General features: G+C 66.2%; 1 protein-coding gene across 14 annotated transcripts in view; it reads left to right on the top strand.

The window, feature by feature from the left end:
• CAMK2B (calcium/calmodulin dependent protein kinase II beta) overlaps positions 1-26,392 on the top strand; it is a 77,356-nt gene that overhangs the window by 44,142 nt on the left and 6,822 nt on the right. The window contains exons 1-15 of one of the 14 annotated variants that reach the window (XM_047694756.1): positions 3,380-3,787; positions 4,479-4,533; positions 7,989-8,054; positions 13,207-13,279; positions 15,303-15,405; positions 15,491-15,574; positions 16,017-16,111; positions 16,240-16,362; positions 16,777-16,860; positions 17,436-17,478; positions 18,417-18,491; positions 22,768-22,805; positions 22,916-22,987; positions 24,228-24,272; positions 25,707-25,755. In XM_047694756.1, coding sequence (XP_047550712.1) covers positions 3,535-3,787; positions 4,479-4,533; positions 7,989-8,054; positions 13,207-13,279; positions 15,303-15,405; positions 15,491-15,574; positions 16,017-16,111; positions 16,240-16,362; positions 16,777-16,860; positions 17,436-17,478; positions 18,417-18,491; positions 22,768-22,805; positions 22,916-22,987; positions 24,228-24,272; positions 25,707-25,755 — 1,258 coding nt within the window. In that variant the 5' untranslated portion in view covers positions 3,380-3,534. Of the gene's footprint in view, positions 1-3,379; positions 3,788-4,478; positions 4,534-7,988; positions 8,055-13,206; positions 13,280-15,302; positions 15,406-15,490; positions 15,575-16,016; positions 16,112-16,239; positions 16,363-16,776; positions 16,861-17,435; positions 17,479-18,416; positions 18,492-22,764; positions 22,806-22,915; positions 22,988-24,227; positions 24,273-25,706; positions 25,756-26,392 lie in introns of those variants that run through there. The other 13 variants (XM_047694742.1, XM_047694743.1, XM_047694744.1 and 10 more) reach the window with 13 other exon arrangements.

Genomic DNA, 26,392 nt, shown 5'->3' with positions numbered 1-26,392 from the left:
TGTAGAGAGAACATTCCAGAACGTGGGGCAGGCAGAGCTGATGAGGGTGCAGAAGGAACATTCTAGAACATGGGGAGGCAGAGCTGAGACAGAGGTGCAGAAGGAATATTCTCGGAGAATACTCTGGGGAGTAGTGGGAGAGGTCTAGGGGGAGGTGAAGGGGTCCCCTTGCTCCCAGGCCTGGGTCTTCCCAGCCCCACTGTAGACAGAAGTGTCCCCAGTGCCCCTGGGACAGGCAGTGGGACATTGTTCGTCCCACTGGTGCAGGGCAGGGGCTCTGGGAGGGGCTGTTCCTCAGAGCAACTGTGTTCAGAGCGTGGGGCGGGAAGGAGCCTCCGTTTCCCCAACTGTGAAGTGGAGATGGGCCCTCCAGGGAGTCCCTGGGAGGCCCTGAGAGAGGAGTCAGGTGGACATCAGGTGCAGTGAGCCCCGGCCTGCAGAGGGGACTCGGGGAGGCTCAGGGTCAGAGTCACGGTGGGGGCCCAGCCTTCCTGCGGATGGGCTGTTGCGGCTCTGAGCCCCTGCAGGGTCTGTGTGTGGCGAGCGGGGCTGCCCAGGCCACAGCTTCTGTGGCTCTTAACCCACATGAGTCAGTCACGTGTGCTGCATAACAGGCAGCAAAGCTCAGCCCACGGGCGCTGATTGTCTGTGGGTTCGAGAGCTGTGGGGCTGGGGGCTCGGGCCTGGTACACAGCCTGCGGGATCCATGGAGAATGGCCATGTGGGGCTCGAGAAAGCAGGACGGGCCTGGGCCTGGACTTGGGCGGCAACTCCAGGGCTCCTGTGCGGTGTGGACACCGGCCCGAGCTGCGTCTGTGAAGGTTTGCCTGCGTGTCTGGGGTTTGCTCGCAGGCCGTGGCTCACGTGGTTGCCGGGGTCTCTTCAGGACCACGTGCGTGTCTTTAGCATGTGGCAGGAGGTCCCCAGAGTGCGTAATGACAGGGACTCAGAGGGAGCCGGACAGGTAAGGGAGGGAGATTGAGAACTCTGACGCCTTAGAGTGTGGGGTTCGGTGGCAGCGTGTGTTCACAGCATTGCGTGGTCACTGCCACTCTCTGTGTCCACACTTCTCGTCGTCCCGGTCTGCGCCCGGGAAACACGACTTCCCATCGGGCCGCCCAGGCCCGGGGAACCGCCATGCGCTGTGTCCGTGGGTTGGTCCCACAAGGACCCTCACGGTGGTGGGATCACACATTGGTCCCTTCGTCACGCTCGTTCCGCTCAGCGTCGTGCCCTCAGCGTCCGTCCCTGTTGAAGCGAGTTACAGGATTTCCTTGCTTTTCCAGACTCCGTCATAGCCGGCCGTGTGGACGGAGCGCAGTCGGCCTCCGCTCACCCGACAGCGGACCCGAGGCTTCTTGCCGCCCGTCGGCCTCACACACAGGGCTGCCGTGGACGCGGCCGCGCGTGGAGGGTGGGCACCCGTGTGGCTCCCGCGCTCCCACCTTTGGTGACATGCGCGGCAGTGGAACGGCTGGCCGCCGGCAGGTCGGCGGGGGTCGCTCTGCAGGCCCACCGTGCTCCTCGAGCCAGGCTGGGGGCCGTGCCGTCGCCCTGCCGCACGTGAGGGGAGGGAGCGACACTGTCCGAGCAGCAGGGGCCCATCCCTGCCGCGGGCACGTGAGGCCTCTGCTGACCTGTCACGCTGGGAGCGGGCTCCACAGGGCCAGCCACCCATCACCAGCCATCCGGGCAGAGCACTCCCCAGCGGGTGCAGGTTCTCCTCAGAGACAAGGGGGCTGCTGCACAGAGGACGCAGCTGTGTGGCCTGGCTTCAGCAGTGCCTTTTGTGGGGACGGAGTAGGCCTGGGTGTCTGGGATGCCTGACCCAGTGTTCCTCCCAGTCTCCTCCAATCCCCCAGCCTTCCGCACTCTCCCCCCAACCTCCCCCACTCTCCCTCACTCTCCAGCCTCCCTCCAGCCTCCTTCTAGCCTCTCTCCATTCTCCCCCAACCTCCCCCAGCCTCCCCGATCTCCCTTCAACCTCCCCAGCCTCCCCCCAGCCTCCCTCCAGCCTCCCCTGAGCCTCCCTCCAGCCTCCCACAGTCTCATCCCAGCGTCTCCCCAGTCTCCCAGCAGCCTCCCCACAACCTGCACTCAGCCTCCTCCCAGCCTCCCCCCAGCCTCCTTCCATCCTCCCCACAACCTGCACTTAGCCTGTTTCTGCAGTGACCTTTTCTCTTCAGGACCTGGCTCAGTGATGGCAAGTCTCCACCTTATGGTTTCTGGGGTGGGAACTGAGCTCCTTTGCCTGGTGGTTTACCCCTGAGCTGGGCAGGTGGGCACCATGGAGGACATGCCATGGGGGAGCTTCCTGCCTGGACAGTGGAGAAGGGTCTCCGGTCTCCTGCTGCTCAGCCCCGCAGCTGGTGAAGTTACGCATCTGGGCCGGGCCCTCCTGCCGCAGGCAGCAAGGGCATTCCCGGGACAGTCCAGAGGCTGCCTGGGAGGGTGGAGGGACCCGCCCCTGAGAACGCCTTGGCCCGGGACTCAGGGACAGGCCCTGGAAGAGCTGTGGCCCTGGGGAGGGGAGCGTCCTGGGTGCACCCCTGTGCCCTCTGTGTGGAGGCCCCATAGGGCTTTTGGGCTGGGCTCTTGGGAGTGCGCGGGACTGCGTCGAGGCTGCGTGCCCTACCCGGTGTCACCAGCGTCCCGCTTTACTTGGGCGGATTTTGCGACAAGTCACTTTCGGCAGCCTCAGCTCCGTCGGGAATCATTCTGATATGCTAGATAGTTTTCCTTCTAAACTGTTAATATAATGTGCCACTGCTTGTTAAACGTTAAAAATGGTTTTGTTTTAAAAAAGGGTTCAAGTGCACACAGCCTCCACGTCGCCCAGACGCCCCGTGTCTCCTAAGCGAGGAGGTGGGACCCGCCAGCAGGCCTAGGAGCCCGACCCCCTCCCACCAGCACTGGGGGCCGGGGCCTCCCGTAGCCATCCTGGACTGCTGGGGATCCCCCAGGGAAGGCGAGGAAGGCCCCCAGGAATGTCCCTCTGGGGCCCCTGGGCCTTCCTTGCTCTGTGTGCCAGGGCAGGCGGCAGGCCGAGGAGGCCACACCTAGAGGGGGTGAACGTCTGTTCCCTGCACCAATTTCCCAGACAGTCCTGGAAGGAGGGTGCTGTGGGCAGGGGTCTGCTGGGTGCTGGGGAGAATTAGGCCAGCCTGAGGGCATCAGCGGTAGGAGGGAGGTCAGCATTGGCTTTGCACGCCCGGAGGTCTCTGTGACATCCCTGGGAGAGGGGATGGAGCCCAGGTAGCTGGCGGAGGCCGGGGACCCGGGAAGACCTTGCATCACAATCATGGGGCCAGAAGGAGGGGTGAAGCCGAACGGGGCAAGGCTGGACGTCAGGCCCTTGAGCAGAGCCACAGAGCCAGAAACGGGAGGGCAGCTGCCAGAGGAGCTGGCCCCGGAGTTGGCACGGGTGCCCCTCCCCGGTGACCAGACACCCCAACCGCTTGGGCAGGAGCCCGGTCTCGGTGCCTGACTTCGGCCTGGGTCAGCCACCGCTGCTGCTGGACTGTGCTTCCAGGCATGAAGACGCTGCCGGCCGGGCCCCCGGGAAGGTTACAGCGGGAGGAAGGAGGAGACCTGCAGGGCAGGCCACGAGGGCAGCGTGGAGGGCGCGAGCAAGGGGCTGCAGCCAACCCTCCTGGCGCTGATGGCCTGCCCTGCGGGGAGAGGCCCAAGGAGCCACAGCCCTGGGGGTTCCGAGCCCCACTCTGCACGCTGCTTGGACTCTGGGGAACCGTGTCTCTTCGCTGTGTGCGCTGCCCCTCGCGTGCTGGTGAGCAGGCGGGCGCTCGGGACGGCGTCTGCCGGAGGCAGGGTCTGGCACAGGGGGCGGTATGCAGAGTGATCCGTTCCTAGAGAAGCGTGCTGTTCGGCATAGGGTGCGTCTCCGGCTCCACAGGGTGGCGGGCGCGTGCTGGCCTTGTGTGCTGTCCTCTCGCTGGCTCCTGGATGCTGGCTGGCACCCTTGGGCTGGGCGCTGCTCCAGGCTTAGGGACGCGCACAGCAGGCCAGCCAGACTGGGGAGCACCTGGGGCCCGAACCCAGGGCCCGAGCTTTCGGAAGTGCTGCCACAGTGGACGGCTTTCACTTGTCCCAAGAGGCAGGTTACAGGGCCCCACGGCGCTCCTGTCCTGTGAGTGGCTCCTTTCCAGGGCCTGGTCCAGCGAGCCGCAACCCTACGGCCCCACCCCGCCTGCGGCCCCCTGTGCCCTGGTTGGGGGGCTGAGAGGGGCCCAAGTCTCTGTCTGGCAGAGGAGAGGGGACCTCGGACACCTAGAGCCCCCTGGATGTCCGCCTGGGATCCACGGCTCTCCCGTTGGGCTCTGTCCTGCAGCGTCCCCCCCCACTGTGGGGAGCCCCAGGCCCTTGTCGGGGTGGTTGGGCCCCCTCCATGAAGGAGGGGTGCTGCATGGCGAGGGCGGGTCCTGGGCTGGGCCAGCCCCTCACGTCTTCTGTCCCCACAGTGCGGCTGCACGACAGCATCTCTGAGGAAGGGTTCCACTACCTGGTCTTTGATCTGTAAGTGTCTGAGCTGGGGACGCTCCCCTGCATGGCTCTGGGGTGGGCAGGGGAGGGGCAGGAAGGGGGGCATCCGAGGCTTCCTCAGCCCCTGCCTCCCAGGCCTCCTCCCTTCCAGGCTCACCAGCACAGTCTCCCACCGGCTGTGTCTGGAGTCCCACAAGCTTGGGGCTGCCCCCTGGGCCCTTCGGGCGAGGCGCAGGGGTGAGGGAGGGGAGGACCCGAGGGGCGGTCGTGGCCCTTCCTTTGTAGGTGTTCCCTGGGGTCCTCATCACAGCTGACTGGCGTGAGTGTGTGTGTCCTCGTGAGCACGTGCGGTTCCTGGGGGTGCGTGCATGTATGTGTGTCTGTGTGTCCATGCGTGTGCGTGTGTGACGTCCGACATGCGGGCTTTGGGGCCTCTGGTGCCTCTTCCTTCCTGCCTGATTCAGGAGCGGTGAGCTCATCCCCGTCCGTCCCTGGCCGCTCCCACTGTGCGGCTATATTTAGCTGCCCATGAGTCACTGCCGCTGGGGCCCTGGAAGTGGGTGGGCAGGGCCCTGGGCTTCGGGCGGCCTCTAGTGGCCTCTTGATGGCCAAGGCCGGGGTGCTGTCACCTGTGTGATGGGACACCTGCCTGGGGCAGCTGCTCCTCCCTCTAAGACAGATGCCGCCATAGCCACGGAGCCCTCAGTGCCCTCTGGGTCCCGTGGTCGAGAGGGGCCGGGACTGTCCCTGCAGGGGCTTGGTCCTCTCTCAGTCCCCCAGTGTCCCACCAGACCATGCTCTGAGGCAGCCCAGGCTGGGCTGGGACACAGCTGTCACTGCCAGGCTGAGGCTGTGCCCTAAAGGTCTGTCCCATGGTCCCTGCAGAGGGGGACAAGCTTGCTGTACCCCCACCTCGTGTCCCCCCAGACCCACCCAGTGTCACAGAGAGTGTAGCGGCCATGCGGCTGGAGGGCGGCCATGCCTGGGCCCTGGTGGCAGACAGCTGGGTGGGTGTGATTCAGAAGACAGGAGGGAGAGAACGGGGTGTGGGTGTCGTGTGCACGCTCGTGTGCTCGTGCATGCGGTGCACGTGTGTAACTGTGTGTGTGTGTATGTGTGCACATGTGTAGGTTCATGTTTCTTGGCCTACATGACAGGCAAGTGTGGGGAGCCCAGAGAGGAGTGCTTGGCGGTGTTTCTGGGGGGCAGGGCAGGGGAAGGGCCCAGGCCCTGCACGCCCTCCCTGAAAGCCTCTGTGGCCCATAGGCCTGCGGTGGTCCTGACCCCGCGGAGGCCTCTGTTCCGGGGCCTCAGGCAGCCGCTTCTGGGGTGGGCCGGGAGGGAGCGGGGAGCGTCAGATAGGCCCTGCCCCACCACAGCCCCTCCAGCCAAGCAGCATCCCTCGCTATGTGGCACTAGAACCGGGGACCACTTCTTGCCTGGGTTGGCGTCACCTTCCAAAGGCCCCAAGTTTGGGGAAAGTGTGGATTCAGGAGTTGACAGGTTTCCCCACTCTCACCCCTGGGAATGTCACAAGGACTTGGGGATAGCCGCACATCAGCCATGTTGTCCCGCTGAGGACAGGGAGGACAGGAGGGGATGTCGGCCTCTGGGTCAGGTTGCCTCTCACCTGCACGCGACGCCATCCTCCCCCGCCAGCAACCAAGTCCCTGCCCTGCTGCTCTGGACCGCATGGCCCAGGTGCAGGGACCCACAGGCCTATCCCCAGCCCGGTCGAGGCCTCGCTCCCAGGGGGCTCCCCGGGTTTGGACTCAGGGTCCGCAGAGCCTCTCCTGGGAGTCTGGGTGCGGGGAGGTAAACAGTGAGTCTCCTCTCCTGGGCTGGAGCCCTGACTGCATCTTCCCGCTCCATGTGCACATGGACACACACGCGCACCCACGGACACACACACGTGCACAGGGCACACGCATGCACACACGCGCGTGCACACGGACACAGAGACACATGGCACGGACACGCACACATGACACACGCACACGGACACATGGGCACGCACACACGGACAAACACGCACACAGGCACACAGACAAGCACGTGCACACGGACACACTCATGGACACATGGGCACACACACGGACACGCACGGGCACACGCGCACACACTCGGACACGCGCACGGGCACACGTGTGCTCACGGACATGCACGTGCACACGTGCACACACATGCACGCATGCGCACACGGACACATGCGCACATGGACACACGTGCAGACGGACACGCACACACAGACACACATGCACTCGGGCACACACACACACGTGCATGTGCACACGGGTGTGCATGCACGTGCCTGTGGCACAGGCCGGCGCACACACGCCCGCGAGGCTCAGCCTCCATTAGGCCGTTGCCGGCTCTGAGCCTTGGGCTTTTCTGGTGGCAGGTCGGAACCCCAAGAGCTCCTTCCTCCCGAGCGCTTGGCATGTCCAGAGGGGTCAGAAGCAGGCGTGTCGCCAGAGAGAGGCATGCTGAGCCCCGACACATCCTGTGTGTCTTGCCGTCTGACTTTAAGGGAGCGTTGACCCACGCCAGGGGCACCCACTCAAGCAGGCCCGGTGCCTGTCGCCCCTGCCACAGGCCAGCCCGCCCCAAGCAGGGGCACAGAACTGAGGCCCACACAATCCCCACCTTCGTGAACAGAAATGCCGACAGAGAGGGCACAGCCTCTGGGGCCAGCGCCGCTGCAGAGGGAGGCAGCTCTTGGCCTGGCCGTCTCAGCGGTGGAAGCCTGGCCGAAGCCTGCGGAGCTGGGGGAGGGCCTGCGGAGTGCCCTGGGAGGGCTCCTCCCTGCTCTCCCTGCATCTGTGCCTCACCCCTGTTGTCTTCACCTTTCTGTCCACCTTATTTTCCAACTCAAAGGGCCCCGGGTGGCCTGGAGTCTCTCGGGTTTCCCAGAAGCCCTCCGGGCAGTTTCCTGTCTGGGCGTCCGTCCTGATTGTAAGGCCCTCACTGAGCAGGGACACGTGACAAGTGGGTGTGCAGACAGAAATCCCGCCCTGCTCCTAGATGGGGCTTGGGACACCTCACGGGCTCACCTACAAGGGAGGCCAGATCCGGACACTGGCTCTCTGGCCCCTTGCTCTGTGCGGGGTCACAGCTCTGGTTCCGGGGGACATGAGGGATCCAGATCTCTTCAGGCCCAGAGTTAGCATGACAAAGCCTGGGTAACACTGCAGAGGCCTGGGTCAAAGTCCTGTGCTGTCCACACGGGGCCACCACCCCATCGAGAGCCCATTTTCTGAGCATGACAGTGCCATGTCATGGAGCGGCTGTGAGAGTGGACATGTGAAATGATACCGTGTGTAAGGACTCGGTCGGTTGTTAGTCCTGGGAGATGAGGACGATAGGGAAATAGGGTAGAGAATGGGGAGGGGGAGGAGGAGTCGTTGATGTTGCCAGCGGTGACAATGGGGATAGAGTGATAAGGCAGATGGGGTCCTCAGAATCTGTGACCTGTGTTTTGTCTTCAGGGTCACGGGCGGGGAATTGTTCGAGGACATTGTGGCCCGAGAGTACTACAGCGAGGCGGATGCCAGGTGGGTATGCAGGCCTCTGTCCTTCCGGCTCCCTTCTCTTCCCACCCCTGCCTCATTCAGTCGCCGCTGGCCCCCGGGGCCCGCGTGTGCTCCTGTGGGCAGAGTGGCTCACACGGCTGAGGCAGACGGTCTGCCGGGCGGAGGCGGCATTCCTACTGGGAACCTGGAGCACGTCCCAGGAGCAGCCACTTTTGTGTCCTCCCCCAGATCGGAGCAGGCTGGAGTCAGGGAGTACCCGGGCCGGCTCCGCTTCCCTGGGGTGGGGATGGCCCAGAGAGGGGCTTTTTCGGTGGGGGTGGGCGGTGGAAGGGGGAGTCATGGTGCTCCCCCCGCCCCCACCTTGGACATCTGTCTGTGGCCCACAGCAGGCACCTGGCAGGGCCCTCCTTGAGGAGATGGGCAGTTTCCAAATGCTTTTCTGAAGATGGGGCAGGGGTCCCTTTCCGTGCCGTCTTTCCACGGCCAGAGGCAGGAAGGGCAGGCAGGAAGGGAGAGCCCGTCCATGGTGGGCAGGAAGCCAGGGCCCTGTGTGGAGGGATGGAGGGGCTCGGTCTCCCTCTGGCTGAGGCTCCTGTGGGGGCCCCTGGGCAGACCTTCCCCCTGGGGTCAGCCATCCCAGGGGATGAGAGCCCCAGGGACATCAGGGGGCCACCCGCAGCGTGCTGCTGGGGACACAGGGCCCTCCTTCCTGGAAGGGATGCCATTGGCGGCCAGCTGGCAGCTGTGGCCCATGCATGTCAGCCTGAGGACAGCTGGGCCCCAGAACCCCTCTTGTGACAGACAGAAGGCTGCTCTGGTCACTCTAGCTGCTGGTGTTCACTGTGGATGCTTTTTATTTTTAATTTTTCATGTTACTTGCTCCTAAAAATTTCATTAATGAGCATATATTCCTTTTCTAATCCAGAAAATGAATATTATTATTTCATTTTAATTTTTTAAAAAGATGTTATCTATTTGAGAGAGAGAATGAGCCGGGTGGGGGGAAGCAGAGGCAGAGGGAGAGGCAGGCTTCCCACTGAGCTAGGGTCCCATAGACACGGGGATCGGTCCCGGGACGCCGAGATCAAGGCTAAGCTGAAGGCGTTTGCTTCACTGACTGAGCCCCCGGGCGTCCCTTGAATATTATTTTTTGAAGTAGCTTTTTGTGACTCATTTCTTTACCTACGGGCAACCGTGCCTGCTGGCAACAGCCCAAGCGAGTCCCGCGGTGGCCTGGGTCCCCGTCCAGGGCCTCCTGGGTCCTCCAGGGTTGGGGCCGGGGTTGGGGGGTATCAGGGACAGGGCGCAGGGGCATGGTCTGCTTTCCCAAGGCTCCGTGAGGAAGGACCTTCGTTTCGTCCGCTCCCCCGGGAGTGGCCGGTCCCCTTCGGGAGCAGATCGGTCCTCATTTCCTCCTTTAAGAAAAGTAGAGAGAGCAGCCGAGCCGCGTGCCCGGGCTCGGTGGGGCCGGGGTGGGGATGTCTGCAGAGTGGGCGCCTGCCTGCGAGGCCTGGGCTGTCCTGACCTCTGCCGGGTGGGGGAGGAGCTCTGGGGAGGCCCGGTGGGCAGGGTCCCGCTGGCTGGGGCAGGGCCTGGTGCCCACCACCAGGACAAAGCCAGCATGAGGAGGGCCTGCCTTCCAGTTCTGCCACCATGGCCACGGGGCTGCCTGCATCTGGGCCGTGGGCCTTCACGGCCCTCTGTGTCCCCAACGGCAGCGTCCTGCCTCTGGGGCCTTTGTCCTCGGCACCCTTCACTGTCTGGGGCCTGGCCCCTTCCCTGCATTTCGCAGCAGGTGCTCCCAGCTCAGGGGTGTTAAGGCTCGTGGCTGCAATTCCCTCTTGGCTGGGAGCCCCTGGGCGCTGCCCCCCACCCCGGCCCGCCCACGCCCAGCCGTGCACACACCCTGTGCTCCCAACGCTTGTGGCCTCCGAGCTCCTCCCTCACCCGCCTGCCCCTCCTGCCTGTGTCTCAGCCTTGTCTCCAACACCCTCTCCAGCCCCCGGCCCTGCCACTTGATGCCCAGGGATCCCTCTGGCCCCACTCCTGTTAGGGACCCTGTCGTGGAGGGCCCCTTTGGTGTTAGGGGTCCCTTGGAACTGGCCCAGAGGAGACAGGGCTGGAGTTCCCCCCACAAATGCCTAGTTTTCTCTCACGAAGCCTGCCTTGCTCATTGCCCACCGTGGAGAAGGCGACGAGGGGACTCTTAGGGAGTGCTTTTGGGCGCCTCTTGTCCCCGGAGCTCCGGCCTTGCATTTGATCTTCGTGCTGGTGCTTTGTTTCTGGGCAGGAGGACCTGACCGTCTGCCATAGACTCGCCCACGGGCATTGTCAGGAACCGTGGCAGGCGTGGCCCAGGCTAACTCCCATCCTGGGAGGGCTGCCTGGCTCTGGGGACCTGCCCCTGAGAGGGGTCGTTGGCCCCGTGCGGAGGCAGGGTCTGGCCCTGGGGCCGGCAGGGCCAGTGCTGCTCGCGGCGGGACGTCCTGGGGCTGCCATCGTGGCGAGTCTCTGGAGGGGACGGGAGGAAGGCAGGCACTGCTGTTCTGAGCTCTTTCCCGATCCCACTTCAGAGAAATGTGGCAGTTTGTGGGGAACCTGGAGTGTCTTTTCCCAAAGCAGGGAAAGGAAAGGTCAAAATATTTAGGACCCAGTTTTTAGAACCCTAGAAAGCTATGTGGGTCTTGAGAGATGTTTCAAGGGCCCCCGAGAATCCAACTGCCCCAGCGAGGAGGAGGCGGCGGCAGGGGTGCAGCTGGGGTGACCCCAGAGCCCAGTACCAGGAGAATGGTGTCCAGGACCCAGCCAGTGTTTAGAATGATCTTGGCAACAACTCTGACCCAAAAAGTCCCCGCCAGGAAGATGGCACAGTGTGAGCAGGAGGGAAGGTAGGCAGGACTCCAGGCTGTGCTCCCAGGCTGGAGTGGGCAGGGGGCCAGTAGTACCCTGGAGGCCCCCAGGCCAGGGCCTCCCGGAATGGGCTCCTGCAGGCCGCAGCGTCAGGCTCCCACCACCACGTGGCCAGCGGGGAGCCCAGCTTAGGCAGCTCCCTCCTGGCCGTGCGGGAGAGAGTACGAGTCTGTGCCCTGCCCGCCGGTTTCTCCCTCCTGGCGCCCGTGAAGCCCCTGGAGTGGGGTCTGTCCTCAGTCCCGCGATGCTCTCAGAGAGACCCTGGCCGGGAGTGTGGGCTCACATCTCTGGTGCTGCTTTGGGCCCTGCGTTCCCAGGAGGGGACAAGGAGGAAAGCGGTGGTGCAGCCCCCAGTCTGAGCCAACATTCCGTCTGTCCTGCAGTGCATGGACCTGAGGGTCCAGCAGACATTCTCGGAACCTCTCCCTGCTGGGCGTGGCCCGATCATGAGGAAAGAGCCCTGTCGGGACTGTTGCAGAGGCTGTGGGACTGTGGGACTGTGGTGGGCGGCCCAGAGGGTGTTGTCAGGGCTCAGAGCCAAGGAAGGGTCTCGAGGGGCAGGTGGAAGGTGGGCTTGACCCAGAGCCGAAGCAGGTTGTGCCGCAGGCTCAGCAGGTCTGACGAGAGGCCAGGGACCCCGGGGCCTGCCGGAGCAGCCAGAGGCCCAGGCCATGTCCCCCTGTGGCCCGCAAGGGCTGTTGGTGCAGGCAGGGCAGGCTCCTACGGGACAGTGGGGTGCAGGCCAGCACCGAGCGGCAGCAGCTTGGGAGGGGGCTGGTCTGTCAGGGCCCCCCAGTTCCCTGCCAATGCCACAGTGCGAGGTGGGCCCAGGGACCCGTGGCGGAGCGCCGGGTGTGAGCGCTGACAGCCGTGGGACTCTGCCTGCACCCTGCGTCCTGCCCCCACCTTAGAGGCGGGGCCCTGGTGGGGTGGTCCCCCCAACGAGCTTGCCGTGGGGGTCAGCCCACAGGTGCTGAGTGCGTGGCCACCATAACGGGGGTTTGGCGCCACCAGGACGGGGATGAGGACCATGGGGGATGGTTCTAGGCAGATGAGGGCTTTGTGGGAGTCATAAGAATAAGGCAGGTTTTGAGAGTGAGTTAGGCCAGTACACAAGGACAGGAGACCCCAGGTCCTGAGATTCAGGGCATGAGGGGGCTGTGGTTCCAGCCCGTGGTGGCGCTGACAAGAGGTGGCCTCCCCCAGGTCTGGGCCCGGCTCCTCTGACCCCCCGCAGAGCTCAGGCACTGTGATCATTAGGGTTCCCAGGTCCTGGCTTGTGCAGGGAGGAAGCTCGGGTTTCCTTCCCGGGCCGTGGGCAGATGTCCCTCACGTGTGTGCTCTCCCAGCCAGCCCAGGGCTACCTGAGGACCCGGTCTGGTCCCTCACCCCCATGCCACGTTCGCGGTTAGGAGAACAGCTGACCCTTAGTCACCTGCCAGGTCCGGGCGTGGCAGGAGGGGTCCTGAAGCAGTCTGCCTCCCTGCCTGCCTCGTCCCCACCCGAGGGGCTGTGATTGCTGTCCTGGGCAGGGGGCTCCTGGCAGCCCGCGGCTGGCCACGCTGCAGGGTGGCTGGGACCCCAAGGAGTCGGGGGCTGACTCTGGGGCAGCCGGCAACCGTGAGCACCCTCGGGGCACCTGGGGGAGGCAGACTCAGGTCCCAGGGTGTTGTGTCCTCGGGGCCTGGGGTGTGGGTGATGGGCATGCACCGGTGTGCGAAGAGCCCGAGGACAGCCCTGAGCTCTCCCTGCAGCCAGGCATGTCCGGAGGGCCCCCGACATCTCCCTGGCTCAGGGCTCGGGACAGAGGCAGGAAGCTTCCAGGACCACGGGGCTGCCCCGGGGCCGAGCAGCCAGTGTGGCCGGCTGTGGGATTGCCACTGCGCCAGGACTGCGGGGCTCTGGTGGCCACCCCGCTCCACACGGCTGGCCTGCCTGGCGGGGTGTGGGCTCAGCCCTGGTCCCCCTCTGAGAGGATGTCTGGCGCGGGGTCAGGCCTGGGCGGCCTGAGCCGGGGGAACAGGGGTGTGTCCTCTGAGTACTGCTGCTGTGGGCCTGGTCAGAGGAGAAGGTGGGGCGTGGGGGCTGGCCCTGCCCTCTGCTGGCCACAGGGGACCCCTTTCTAGCCGGCATCTCCTCCCCTGTGCGGCAGGCGGCACCTTGACTCTCTGCTTTCCTGCGACCCCAGTGCCACCTAGCACCCCACTCCCGCACCCCTGCCCCTCACGGCCACCCTCACTAACTCGCCTGCCGTTCGCCGCAGTCACTGTATCCAGCAGATCCTGGAGGCGGTTCTGCACTGCCATCAGATGGGCGTCGTCCACAGGGACCTCAAGGTGAGTCCCCAACCCTGCTCTGGGCCAGCTGGCCGTCGGCGGCTGCGTGTCCTGCAAGAAGGGGCCCGGGAGGGGAGGGGAAGCGCGAGGACAAGCACGTGTGGGGGCGCATGCAGGGGCGCGCGTGTGTGTGCATGTGCACTCAGGGCGTCTGGGCTCCAGGGGGGCACACAGACCCAGCAGGGGGGCACACAGGTGACCTGCACACAGGTGGGGCAGATGCCCGGGGAGCAGGGTTGGGGAGGGCGGCCCCGCTGGCCTCTGCCGGCGTCCAGCCCGTCCTGCGAGTCTGCTGCCCTGGACTCACTCTGGGCAGAGTGGTTTGTCCCCCCGCAGGGCACCGCGTGGCCTCAGGGGGAGCAGCACCCCCTCCACCTTTCCTGCCTCTCAGTGTCTCCAAAGTGGGCTTTCCTCTGGGCTGGGCTGTGGGGGAAGGGCCTGTCCTTCCTGCCGAGAGTCCTCAGGTGGCACTTGAGACCTACCTTCCCAGGCTGAATGGGGTCACACCTCCCTTGGGCCCCCGATCTTTGCAGGGGCTGCTCTGGGATGGTGTCACACCGGGAGCAGGCCCGGGGTCCCCTCCAGAGCCCTTTCCATCTGTCTCTGCACGTCCCACGTGGTCCTGCGTCCTTGCCTGCTTTGTGTGCCCGGGCCGTGGGCCTCAGCGTCGGGCACCACGTTTGGTCTGAAGATGCGTCCCGTGGCAGCGTGCCCCCGCCGTGGCCATGGAGCCTGTGAGGCATGAACATATGTGCGCCCCCCACCCCGGCCCCGGCATGTTCCGGGCCATGCCAGCCTGCTGAAAAGAAAAGGGCAGGACACTGGACCTTCTGCCTCCTGCCGGGTGTGGAGGGCAGATGGCGTCTCCTCTTTCAGAGAGGACGCCTGTCTCCTGATAGGGACAGACCCTCAAGGCCATCCTGTGGTGGGTTTGCGCTCAGCCGAGTGCGGCGTGGGGAGAGCAGAGGGATTTGGCTCCGTGGTGGGGGGTTGTGAGGGAACCGGGGGGGAGCGGGGGTCCCCCACTCTTCTCCGGGGCTGAGCCCTCATCCATGGCAGTCCTGCCAGCCACTTCAGACCCCTCGATGTGGGTGCGAGGGGAGATGGGGGCCCCCTAGTCCCACTCACGTTGACCAAACAGAGACATGAGGGGGCCTCTGTGCTGGGCAGGTAGGACCCCATGTCCACAGCACATCTCACACAGGTGACGTGCTGGGGACATGGGGCCCGGCCAGCTGTGTGGGGCCCGGGGAAGCGCCGGTCTTTGCCATGGGGCTGGCATCCTTCATGGGTTCCAAGGGTCCGTGGGCACATTCTGCCACCTCAGGGTCCTCAGCACTGTTAACAGGGTGTTTCCTGGGGCACCACCACGGCTGTACTCTCAGTGGGCCTGCCTGCCGGGATGGTGGCCTGGTGAGGGGGCTGAGGGCCCCTGGTGGTCGGGGACGAGGGAGGCTGGAGGCCAGAGCTCTGAGGGCTCTGCACTGACCGCTGAAGGCGGCCAGGCCAGGATGGGGGGGCCCGTGGACAGGGCACTGCACAGAGCACCCCGTGGTGCTCCTGTGGGATGGGGGACAAACGTCCCTTCAGCTTGCCCAAGTGAGCTACTCCTGAGGCAGGGGGGCCTGTGAGGGGCCTTTTCCCGCTGGGGACGCTGGATGGCCTGAGCCAGAGGGATGGGGCGGTCAGACGCTCTCCACTGCTTTCTTACTCTGGTCCTCTGGAGGGGGGGCACCATTTCTCAGGCAGCCCCCACGGAGTCTGAGCACCCAGATGTGGGACATGGCGGGCGCACTGCCTGCCAGGCTGGGAAGGGGCTCTCGGGTCTGCCCGCCACATTCTGAGCTCTCGGCCTGGGTGTGACAGCTCCCCTCTGCCCCCTTGGGTCACAAGGAATCTGCCGGGGCAGCACCCACGCGGCAGGGTATCAGCCCGCAGACCACCATCCCATCTGCTGTGTCCCCTCCCCTCCGTGCCCTGTGGCATGACCCACATGCGCACTGGCGTGTCGCCTTCCCTGCAGCCCGAGAACCTGCTCCTGGCCAGCAAGTGCAAAGGGGCAGCCGTGAAGCTGGCGGACTTTGGCCTGGCCATCGAGGTGCAGGGGGACCAGCAGGCATGGTTTGGTGAGTGGGGACCCCCGGCTGCCTGGAGCGAAGACAGGGGTCTGCTGCCCTCTTGGCCCTCACACTGCCCCTGCCTTGTCCCCAGGGTTTGCCGGCACGCCAGGCTACCTGTCCCCAGAGGTCTTGCGCAAGGAGGCCTATGGCAAGCCAGTGGACATCTGGGCATGCGGTGAGCCCTCTGTGGAGGCGGGGTGGGGCCGTGGGGCCGCGGTGGAGGGAGTCCTGCACCCGTGCCAGGCTTGCCCCCGGGCTGACTCGGGGCTGCTGTCCGCCAGGAGTCCCCCTCCCCACCCAGATTAGAATTGCTCATGTGACCCCGGCGGGGCCCACCTGGCTGAAGCCCAGCACCCCAGTGCCTGCCCTGCACCCAGAAGAGAGGTCTGGGCCAGAAGAAGCACACGGTGTGGGGTGGGCGGGGGGCCTCGTGCAGACCACTGTGGCGGGGTTGCTGCAGGAGCTGAGCCCTGGATGTGACCTTTGTGTTCCGAGGGCATGGGGGTGGGCTAGGGGTGGAGCCTACAAGGGGGATCCAGAGAGTGGGGGGCTGGGGAGGAGGCTGGGGGAGGGGGGAGGCAGGGCAGTGCGTGAGGCCGGCGCTCTGCTCTGCGCAGGGGTGATTCTGTACATTCTGCTGGTGGGCTACCCGCCCTTCTGGGATGAGGACCAGCACAAGCTGTACCAGCAGATCAAGGCGGGAGCCTACGACGTGAGTGCTCGACCCTTTCTGCCTCTCCTCAGCCGGGGCAGGCAGGCCCACGTGAGAGCCCTCAGAGGACCCTGGCTGCTGTCTGGGGAGGGGGCTTCACAATCCTGCGTTGTCGCTTCCGTTTCTAGTTTCCATCTCCTGAGTGGGACACGGTCACTCCTGAAGCCAAAAACCTCATCAACCAGATGCTGACCATCAACCCCGCCAAGCGCATCACAGCCCACGAGGCGCTGAAGCACCCGTGGGTCTGCGTAAGTCCTCGCACGCAGACCCTGGGGTCCTCCGCTCGCCACTGGCGTGTCCCCGGGTCTCCTGGCTGCGTGCCCCCGGGGGCCTGGGACCCACTGCGGGCTGTCAAGGCCTCCGTCTCTGGTCCGGCCTGTGTGTGAGGGGACGGAGAGTCGAGGCAGGCCAGGGGGCCTGGGTAGGGGACACGGCCGTCAGGAGAGCCCGGAGGGTGAGGGTGGGGGGCGTTCCAGGTAGAAAGGGGCGGTGGGCTCAGGGCTGGGCAGCCAGGGGGGCACAGCTGAGCTCTGGCTGCAGTGGGCGGCTGGTGGCTTTGGCACAAGGGCCGTGGCACAGCTCTGCTGTCCTGAGCCCTCTCCCCGAGGGACGAAGACCTCTTGGAGCCTTTAGCAGGGTGTGACGGCCCCCTCTCCCCACAGCAACGCTCCACGGTGGCCTCCATGATGCACAGGCAGGAGACCGTGGAGTGCTTGAAAAAGTTCAACGCCCGAAGGAAGCTCAAGGTGAGACCTGGGCCCCAGCACCCAGCCCGCCTGCCCCACGGCCCGCGTGCTCGCCCGCTGGGGACTTGCCCGTGACCTGACGGCCCCAGGCCAGGAGTGGCCAGAGGGGTCCCTGCGGGCTGGGTGAGGGGAGGCACAGGGTCCCGGCGATCCCAGCACCCTCCCAGAGCAGACGGGTCAGGCGGACCCAGCCCCCTGCATGGCAGCGGCACTCAGGGACCCCCCGGGTTATGGAGGCGCAAGTGCCCCTGGTTGCTGCCTCGTGCCCCCGCGTGAGTGGGTGGGTGGCCCGGACCCTGACAGGCCTGGTGTGGACAGCAGCCCGAGCGGCTGGTGGCCGGGTGTGGGGGGAGGAGGAGGAGGCCGGCTGCAGCAGCCCCAGGGGTCCTGAAGGCCCCCGGAAGCTGTGCTTAGCGGGCAGCCTCTGTTTTCACTCAGGAAGCGGGGGCCAGTCCCTGAGCAGCTAGAGAGCTGGTGACTCTTGGGGTGCCAGGCCGGGACCCAGGTCCTGCGGGTGCCTCCGGGCTGAGGTCCGGGCTGCGGCGGCCTGGCCTCAGCTGCATGTCTGTCCCCAGGGCGCGATCCTCACCACCATGCTGGCCACGAGAAATTTCTCAGGTAAGAGCGGTCAGCGCGCGGAGGGGAAGGCTTCCCAGGGAGCCGCCGCCGCCCGTGGCCCACCCCTCTCATGCCCCCCTCCCCCCGGCCCTTCTCCCCCATGGTGTAGTGGCCTTCTGCCCGCTCAGGACTGCGAGGCCTAGACTCTGGGCAGCACCCCAGGGTCCGCCCCCACCCTGCCCCAGCCCGGCCTGGGAGGCCGCCCGGCACACGTCCCCGTCCCTGCGTGTTGGGTCTGTGTCCTCGCTGCCGTCTGGGCTGCAGCCCTGTGTGTCTGTCCAGGTGTTGGTCGCCTCCGTGGCCTTGTCCTGAGCCCTCTGAGCACCCGTTCTGTGTGTGGGAGGGGAGAGGAGGACCCGGGACCTCTCCACCGAGCTCTGGACTTGCTGGCGGCCACCCGCCTGGGGTGCTGTGGGTGGGCAGGGCTGGGGGTGTGCAGCTGCTATGGGGGCGTCTGTCAGCGACCCCAAGGCCAGGGGCCCTGGCAGGCCCACTGGGCAGAGCGTCGCCCGCGGGGCAAGTGGCCCCCTGGCTGTCCTGTGGTTGTGTGTCGCCCGCGTCACTGGGTGCGGGAGCGTCTGGGGTCCATCCCTGTTCGTCTGCATCTAGCTCCCCATCCTGTTCCTTTGGCTGTGGTACCGTGCTGCTGGGACCGGGGGCGTGTGTCACACCAATACTAACGGGTCCTGTCCTGTGCGCATGCCCACTGGGCACGAGAAGCCCCCGCTGGGGTTTTCTAAGGAGAAAGGAGGCAGACCCTTTCCAACTGTCCGTCAGTCCCAGTCCTGTTCCCACTCTCCTGTGAACGGGACTCTGGAACCATCCGCCACCCAACTGTGGACTCTAATCTTCTTCTGCTTCCTTTGTCTCTCCCCTCCCTTCCCCTGCCCGCCCCGTCTGTGTCCGCCCCTCCCTCGTCTCTAACCCGGTGCTAACAGTGGGCAGACAGACCACCGCTCCGGCCACAATGTCCACCGCGGCCTCCGGCACCACCATGGGGCTGGTGGAACAAGGTAGATGCTCTTGCCCAGGGTCCCGCCTGTTGGCATGCAGCCCCCTCGCTGCACGCAGCTGCCGGCCGGGCCTCCAGAGCTGCCCCCGAGGCCCCGGGAGCCCCTGCTCCCGCTGGGGACAGATCCCACACGGCAGCCTCAGACCCAATGCGCTGAAGGAGGGCTCAGGCTAGGGGACACCCGAGCCATGCCTCCCCCCAGATGCATTTCACCGGACCTTGGACCTGGCCCCTGAGTCTGGGGGTCAGGAGACCCCTCTGGTCAGAGCCCTGTGCTCTGTGATCTCTCTTCCTGCTTGTCCGTCATGACTCCTGTTCCGAGTGACCTTGACCACCTGTAGGAAGCCTCACGGCTGCTGCTGGGTCTGAACCCTGAATGGGGGCTCTGGGGAAGAAGGCTTGGGGGCAGAGGTCCTGCACCATGAGAGCCCTCTTGCCAGCCCCCCGCCCCCTGCACTTCCCGCCTGGCCCGTCCCTGTGCCCAGGCACCTGCACCGTGCTGCTCCCATCACTCGCTTGGAGCTGGAGGTCTGTGTGGTCTGACATGCGCATGTCTGCTCTGCGAGCTCCAGGACGGGGGCCTCAGCCCCCAGAGAATGTCCTGTTGGGTCTTTCTGTGAGGCCCCAGGCCTCCTCCCAAATGTATGAGCAGAGAGGCTGCTTCTCCGGACCCCGCTCCTCCCAGGGGCCTCAGGCCAGCTCCTGCCCATCCCCCTGTGAGCTGGCCAGAGCCCTGAGGGCTAGCGGACCCCAGGACCTGCCAGGGGCCCAGCCTGAGCCAAGGCCAGTGCAGGCGTAGGGCGCACAGAGCCTGTTGCAGCCAAGGGCCGACCCCAGGGCTCCCCAGACGGAGCCGCGGGGGCTGGTTTTCTGCTGGTGCCTTGTGCTTTGGCCCCAGCCAGCCGTCCACCCCATTTCTTGCTTCAAGGTCCCGCAGGGGTGCATTCCTTAGCTGGCCCCTCCTGGGGGTACTCCGGGCAGGGCCACCCTCGGGAAGGATGGTCTGTGCCCTTTCTGTGAGCCCAGCGGACATGTCCGGCAGGCAAGGCCCCTGGAGGGCCATCTGGAGCGCATGGGGGGGGGAGGGCAGGGTGCCTGGGCGCTCCTGGAGAAGCGCGGCTGCCCAGCGCAGTGAGCGAGGCCGCTGGGCTGCCCTCTGCCGGGGCCCCTGCCTGCGCCCGCCCGGCTGCCGTGGACCGTGGATGCGCCGCGAATGCATGCGCCGTGTGCATGCCCAGCCCTGCGGGGCGCCCCGGGCTGCTCCGTCCTGGAAGCAGTCAGTGCATGAGGACAGAGCCCAGCATGGCTGTCCGGGGCCGCCGGCGAGGGGATGAGCCGACGCTGGGCCTTGGGCTGAGGTCAGCCCACCTCGGCCAGTGGCATTGGGCGGGGTTCTCCGTTTCAAGGCCATGGCTCCTCCATAGGGGACAGCCTCCCGGGTGACGCAGCGCCCTGGCCGGAGGAGCCCGCGGGGTCTCCGTGGAGACGGATGCCGCAGGTCGTCAGAGCGTCTCGGCCTTCCCCGAGAGGGGGCGGGCAAGCTGGGGTTGGGGGGCAGCCGTGGCTGGCCTGAGGTCTCTGCTTGTCCACCACGGGTCTGGGGTACCTGCTCAGCACCCCCCCTCCCGGGGCCCCTGCTGCCAACTAGTGTATCTGACTTGAGAAAGCGTGGGGGGAGGGCCCTGTGCTTGTACTGCTGGTATAGACGCGTCCACAGAGCCCTGGAGGCAAGGAATTTCCAGGAGCTGCTTTCAGGAGGGGCCCATCCCGTGTCTTGTAGCCGCTGGTCCGAGGGGAGGTGTTTGGGGATCGGTTAAGGGTCTGGGTGTCCGCTGTGAGGCTTTCTGGAGCCCGGACCCCACTGGAGCGGTCTGAGTCTGCTGGGGTGTTGTCGTCTCAGGTAGCAGGGTCTGGAGAGTCAGGGACTGAGGGGGACCCTCTTGAGATCCAGGCCTGCCCCAGGGTCTCCGTCCACTTCTCACCAGGGCTCGGTTTGAGAGGAAGGCCAGGCAGGGCAGGCTGTGTCTCCTGGGGCGCCGGGCCAGCTCTGACGTCCTACATTAGTGTGCGGGTTCTGTGGGGATGCATGGCTCTGGGATGCTGGGCTGGATGCCTCTTTCCTCCAGGCCCCTGGAGGACCCTGGCCCTGCTGGTCAGCCAGCAAGGACGGGGTCCCTGGGCTGTGTGACTTCAGCATGACTCCCACGTTGGGGGAGGTGGCCTACCTGTGCGCTGGACTTGGGGAAGGGAGCAGGGGACTGAGGTCAGTGGGGGTTAGGTGCAAAAGCTCCCGTGTCCACAGGTTTGGGCTGTCCCGCCATGGTGGGTTATGGGGAGGTGGGTTGGGGCTGACCTGTGGTGGTTTCCAGGGTCCCCACAAGGGGAAGCGGCCCCTTGGGAGATGGCAGTTTTGGTCCTGGGACGCTCACGGGTCTGGGCCTGCAGGGTGTTGGGGTGCGGTCCTGATCCAGCCTTGCCAGACTGGGAGGGTGTGCTGCAGGCCTGGTGGGCAAGGGAGGGGCCCTGTCACCCCTGCACTGACTGGGATCCTGTGACACTTCTCGCGGCGGGGAAGCCCGCAGGACCGGGGCACGGGCCAAGAGGCAGGTCTCTGGTGACACGCAGCCCCATGGTTCCTGGTGGGGAAGCCTTTGAGAGAGTGGACTGGTTGTGGCGAGAGACCGCCCCTGGGGTGGCACTTGGACAGCCCCACAGGGCTCTCTGCTCGAGCACATCACCCATGTCCCTGCACAGAGCCTGGAGGGCGGCAAAGGGACCTTCACGGAGAGAAAGGTGGGCCACAGTCCAGAGGCTTGGGACCCTGACAGTGGTCTCAAACCAAAGCAGCATTTAGCTTTAGCCCCAGAACAGACGCCCCACCACCCCTGGGAAGTCTCGGGGGGGCCTGGGTGCTGCCACTGAGGCTGCCAGTGTGGGGACCCCCAGTGGAGAACCACTGCTCTCCCTGGGTCCTGGTGTGCACAGTGGCCTGGCGCCACAGCCTCCAGGGATGTTTCCCGCCGTCAAGAGTACCCCCCCGCCCCCCGCGAACCACCGTGGGCTGCAGGGCCGGCTGGAGGCTGGGGGCCCACGGCGGGGTGGGGGGCTGCAGCAGCCCTGGGGGCCCACCCCCGGCCTCGGCCCCTGGTTCTGTCCTGCACAGGTGGGGCAGCGCTGGGCCGGGAGTGTGGGTGGGGCGGGCGGGCGCGGGCGGGGTCAGGGGGGGTCCTGGGCCACACGCTTGCACTCCTGCCTGACCACAGGAATCTTGTTTTCTTTCTTTCCCTACTACCACCTCCCTCCCTCCTCACCTTTCCTCCCCTGGAAGGTAAGCCGACTTCCCTTGCTTTGGCAGCCGTCCGCGGACGCTGCCCACTGCGCAGGGCCCAGATGCTGTGGGACTTGGAGGGGTGGCGGGCTGCCCTGACCTCTGTGTGGTCGTGTCGGGGCGAGCCAGGCCGTCTGCTGGGTGTCCCCCAGGCGGTGGGCAGCCGGGGATGTGGGGGCCTCTGGAGCCTTCCCCACGGGTGGCACCTTGTTGAGCCCATCAGAGCCCCGGGGCCTCAGGGGTGGGCAGAGGGGCCGATGCTGCCCCGATAAGGCCAGGAAATGACTCCAAGGTCAGGACTTCCAGGGCCGGTTCCTGAAGAACGAGGCAGCCCCTTGGGTGCTGAGCTGGGGGCCTGGGCCTGTGGGCAGGGCGCTGAGTCCTGTCTGCCAAGGGAGGGGCCGGGAGGCTGATGGCAGGCGGCCACCCGCGCTGGGGATGAGCCCCTCCCTACGTGGGTGGGTGGCCAGCTGCAGCCCGCCCCCGCCCGGGAACACAGGCAGGTGACAGGCAGTTGGCCCAGCACCCCAGCCTGGTGCCCCATCCTGTGTTCCTGTGCAGGGTGGGGGGCACCCGCCTCCTTCTTGGTGGAGCCTGCACAACTGCCCACGGCCGCAGGGCCATGTGGGGCAGGAAACCTGGGTGTCCTGCAGGGTCATGGAGAATGGCCGGGGGAAGGGGCCTGTCCTGGGGATGAGAGCTTTGGGCTGTCCTGGGTCTCCCGTGGGCCTTCTCCAGGATGGCCAGGCTCAGAACTGGGCAGACCTGCTTCACCCCCCACCGATGACGGACACCGCCCTGCCTCGGGACTTGGGGTCCCCTGGCTGACCCCTAGCTCTTGGGGATCCCCAGAGCCCGGCTGGCCCTGAGGTCAGCTCACACCGAGGGGTGGGTAGTCGGGGGCTGCAGATCCTTTGCTCATGTCGCCTGTTTCCTCCCGATGCAGCAGCCAAGAGCTTACTCAACAAGAAGGCTGACGCGGGGAAGGTGAGTGCCCTGCCGGCCCACCTGCGGCCGTGCTCCCCACCCTCCCCTGGCGGGCAGGCCCTGGGAAGAGGTGTGGCTCCGTCCCCCCTGACTTCTTCCTCTCTCCACAGCCCCAGACAAACAGCACCAAGAACAGTGCTGCTGCCACCAGCCCGAAGGGGACACTTCCTCCGGCTGCCCTGGTACTGAGCCCCTCGGCCCCCTGCCTTCCGGCCCTACCACAGCCCGGCTGTGCGGTGGCTGCCTCTCAGGCCTGGGGTGAGGTGGGGTGCAGCCCCAGCTACCTCCGATGGACGGTGCCTGGCCCTCCAGCTCCCCCTTGCCGCTCGGGTGTGGAATTAGGGCCGAGCCCCTTTCGGGGGGTCTCGGGTCTGCGCAGGGGCCTGGCCCGGTGTCCCACCTGTGGGTCAGCGCTGAGAGGCATTCAGGAGCCCTGCCCTGTGCAACTCTGCCCTCGGCGGGCCCACCCGGAGCGTGTGTGCCTGGCCACCCTGCAGGGGCCTGGCTGGGCGGGGAGATGCCTTCCGGCTGCTGCAGGGGTGCGCCGCCCTGGAGCTGAGGGCTCTGGTGTCTCCCAAGAACCATGGGTGGGGCTGGTCTTAGCTGCGGAGCCCCCCAGTGATCTGGAGGGAGATGAGCCGCTGTGGCAGTTGCTGGTGATGACCCGGCCGCAGCCAGGGCGGCTTCCCGTGGGCGGCCGGACCCTGCAGGCCCCAAGCCTCTGGGGGACACAGCCCCGTGGCCCTGCTGGCCTGTGGCTGCCGGCAGGGGCGGAGGAAGCCCGGGGGCTTCTGGCTGGGCAGGTGTGGGCAGACACAAGTTCAGAGGAGCCTGCTGGCTCTGGCCCTCTCGTCGGGGGGCCAGGGGGTGGGTCCTGGCCAGGCCCCCCTCTGAGCTGATGGCGCGGCTTGTGATGGTGCAAGGGCGCTATGTGCCCATGGCGGTCTGTGTATGGCCGGCCGCCCCGAGAGGTCGGGGTTTGCCGGGGCCCGGGTTCCGAGTTCGTGCGGAGCCCAGCCCCACACTGCCCACAGGAAGGCTCGGCTCGCCAGGTGGCCGTCCAGCACGCAGGGGTGGCCTCAGCCTCGGAGGGGAGGGTCCCACACAGCCAGCCCCGTCTCAGACCCCGTCCATTCCATATGCCACCCCCACTCCCATGACATCTTCAAAACCGTTCCGCCCATCCCGGGGCAGAGGGTCAGGTGGCAAGGCGAGGGGACAGGAGGATCTCGTTGCCCGCCCACCGCCCCCACGCTCTGTGCTGCGCTCCGTGGGCGCACGTGCTTCTCTCTGGCCTTCCCGGCTGCTGGGCCTCCCCAAACCGCTCTGCCTCCTGCCACGCACGCTCGGCTGCCTCCTCCTTCCACCCATCTTCTCCTCTCACTTCCCTCTTTCCTTCCTCTGTGCTTCCTTCTTCCGTAGGAGCCTCAAACCACCGTCATTCATAACCCCGTGGACGGGATCAAGGTACTACTGCACCCACCGGCCCCCTTGGGAGCCTGCACCCAGGCAGGAGGCAGGGTCTGGGGCAGGTCAGGGGCAGGTCAGGGGCACGGACCCGGGCAGCCCTTGTGCTGAGAGTTGGGGGGCAGGTGTACAGGGACCCTCTCGAGGCAGGACAGAGCCCCACAGGTCCACGGCCACCCCCTCGGAATGAGGCCCCAGGCGCTGCCGTCTCAGGCATGGCTGTACCAAGTCACTGTTGATGGTGGGGGCCCAGAGCAGGGTCCGCTTCTCAGGATCCTCCGGGCTGTCCATCCGGCCCTGTCTGCGGGCAGAACCAGCAGAGCCGGGAGCCAGGCATGCAGGACTGCCTTGGGGTGCCAGGGGAGGAGGGCAAGCGTGGGCCGGGAGGAGGGAACAACACAGACGCCCCTGGCCGCCTCCATCACTCACCTCTGCCCCCAGTGCTTCCTACCGGGCCGGCCTGCCTCTGCCGCTGCTCCGCGCCCGGCATCTCCTGCTGCATGGGCACCTGCGCCCGGGGCCAGAGAAGGGGCTGGCTCTCAGGGTGGCGGGAGGGACGGCGGGCCGCCAAGCTGTGTTTCTAGGACTGGCACCCGCCCCAGTCTGCAGTCAGACTGCCTCCGAGCCCCAGGTTCCCCAGAGGGCCCCTCATATCCTGGCTGCAGGCCGGGACCAGGGGCCAGTGGCTCTCAGCACAGACGCAACGTGCCAGAAAGGGCCTGGGTGTCCTCCTGCCTTGTAGCTCGGGGCAGCTGTTCCTTGGGCCCCGTGTCTGGGGTGAGGCTCCTGTTTGTCTTGCAAGGGGCCTTTAGACAACCTTGGGGGGCTGTGGTATGTGCCCCGATCCTACAAGCTGCAGGCCAACCCCATTGCCGGGCGGGGCCTAGCACAGGGCGCTCACTCGGGGCTAGGAGGATCCCTGGAGGAACTCAGGAGCAGGCGGACCTCCTGGGGAGTCCGTGAGAGGTGACAGGCCGCTGGTTTTTGAGTGGGGTCAGAGGTGCTGGGACTGCCGGTCTACCCTCGCAGGCCCCCGCAGTGGGGAGACTGGGCTTGGCTGGACTGTCCAGGCCCGAGGGGCAGGCGGCCCCTGCTGGGGCAGGAGCTGTGGGTACGACCAGTCTCTTGAGGCCGTCCTGGAGCCTTCCCGCCCTGTCTGCCACAGTGCACAGGCTGGGGGCGCTTTCCCGTTCAGCTGGGAGTGCCAGACAGCCCGTTTTCCTCTCTTACGGAAGAGTCACGGGGAGGCTCTCCTCCAGGCGCGTCTGGTCAGGAGAAGGCTCGTCTGGGCCGCGGGCCGTTGCGGATGTGAGCGGCTGAGGCCTGGGGCTGGGTGACCGCCTGTGGGGTTCCGGGATGGGCACCTCCAGGCCCCACAGAGGCGGGCTGGGACAGAGACCTCATCCTGACCCGCTGTCTCCGTGTGTCCCCCAGGAGTCATCGGACAGCACTCACACCACTATAGAGGACGAGGACACGAAAGGTACATCTGGAAGATGGCACAGTGGGGCGTCTGGGATGCGGGCAAGGGGTGTCCACGGGGCGCTGGCCCTGCTTGGCCACAGCCCCTGGGGCCTGCCTAGTGCATGCGGGCCAAGAGGCCGGCGCCCTGGCCAGCGGGGCAGCTCCCAGCCTGCAGGGGAACAAGTGCATGGTTGAATTTGTTTTTGATTTTTTCTCTTGAACTTCCTGAAGTCGGTGACTCTGCCTGGCTGGCAGCCACTAAGGAGACAGCCAGCAAGGGGCTTTGCCTGGGTTCTAGGTATTTCCACGGCCCGTGAGGGTGGGTGGGCCGCACCCGTGTAGGGCCCCTCTGCTCCCAGCTCTGTCCACCTACCCCGGGAGGGCAGGTGGCATGTGGGCCCACCGGAGCCTTTGGGCCACATGGTCACAGTTCAGCCTTGAAGGCCCGCAGGGCTGCCCCAGGGCCCGATGGCCAGCCATTCTGCCAGTTTGGGGGACACGGCGACACCCCAAAACAGAGGTGAGCACAGGCCCCTGGATGAAGGGAGAGTGGATGTTCACGTGGTTTCCGTGAACAGACGGACACAGGCCCTTGTCGTCAGCACGGAGGCCCCCCGAGGCCCTGTCTTTGCGGTTCTGCCCCGACCCCGGCCCTG

This window comes from Lutra lutra, chromosome 11 (assembly GCF_902655055.1).
Source record: "Lutra lutra chromosome 11, mLutLut1.2, whole genome shotgun sequence".
NCBI lineage: Eukaryota > Metazoa > Chordata > Mammalia > Carnivora > Mustelidae > Lutra > Lutra lutra.
This window is presented reverse-complemented; position numbering and strand designations above follow the sequence as displayed.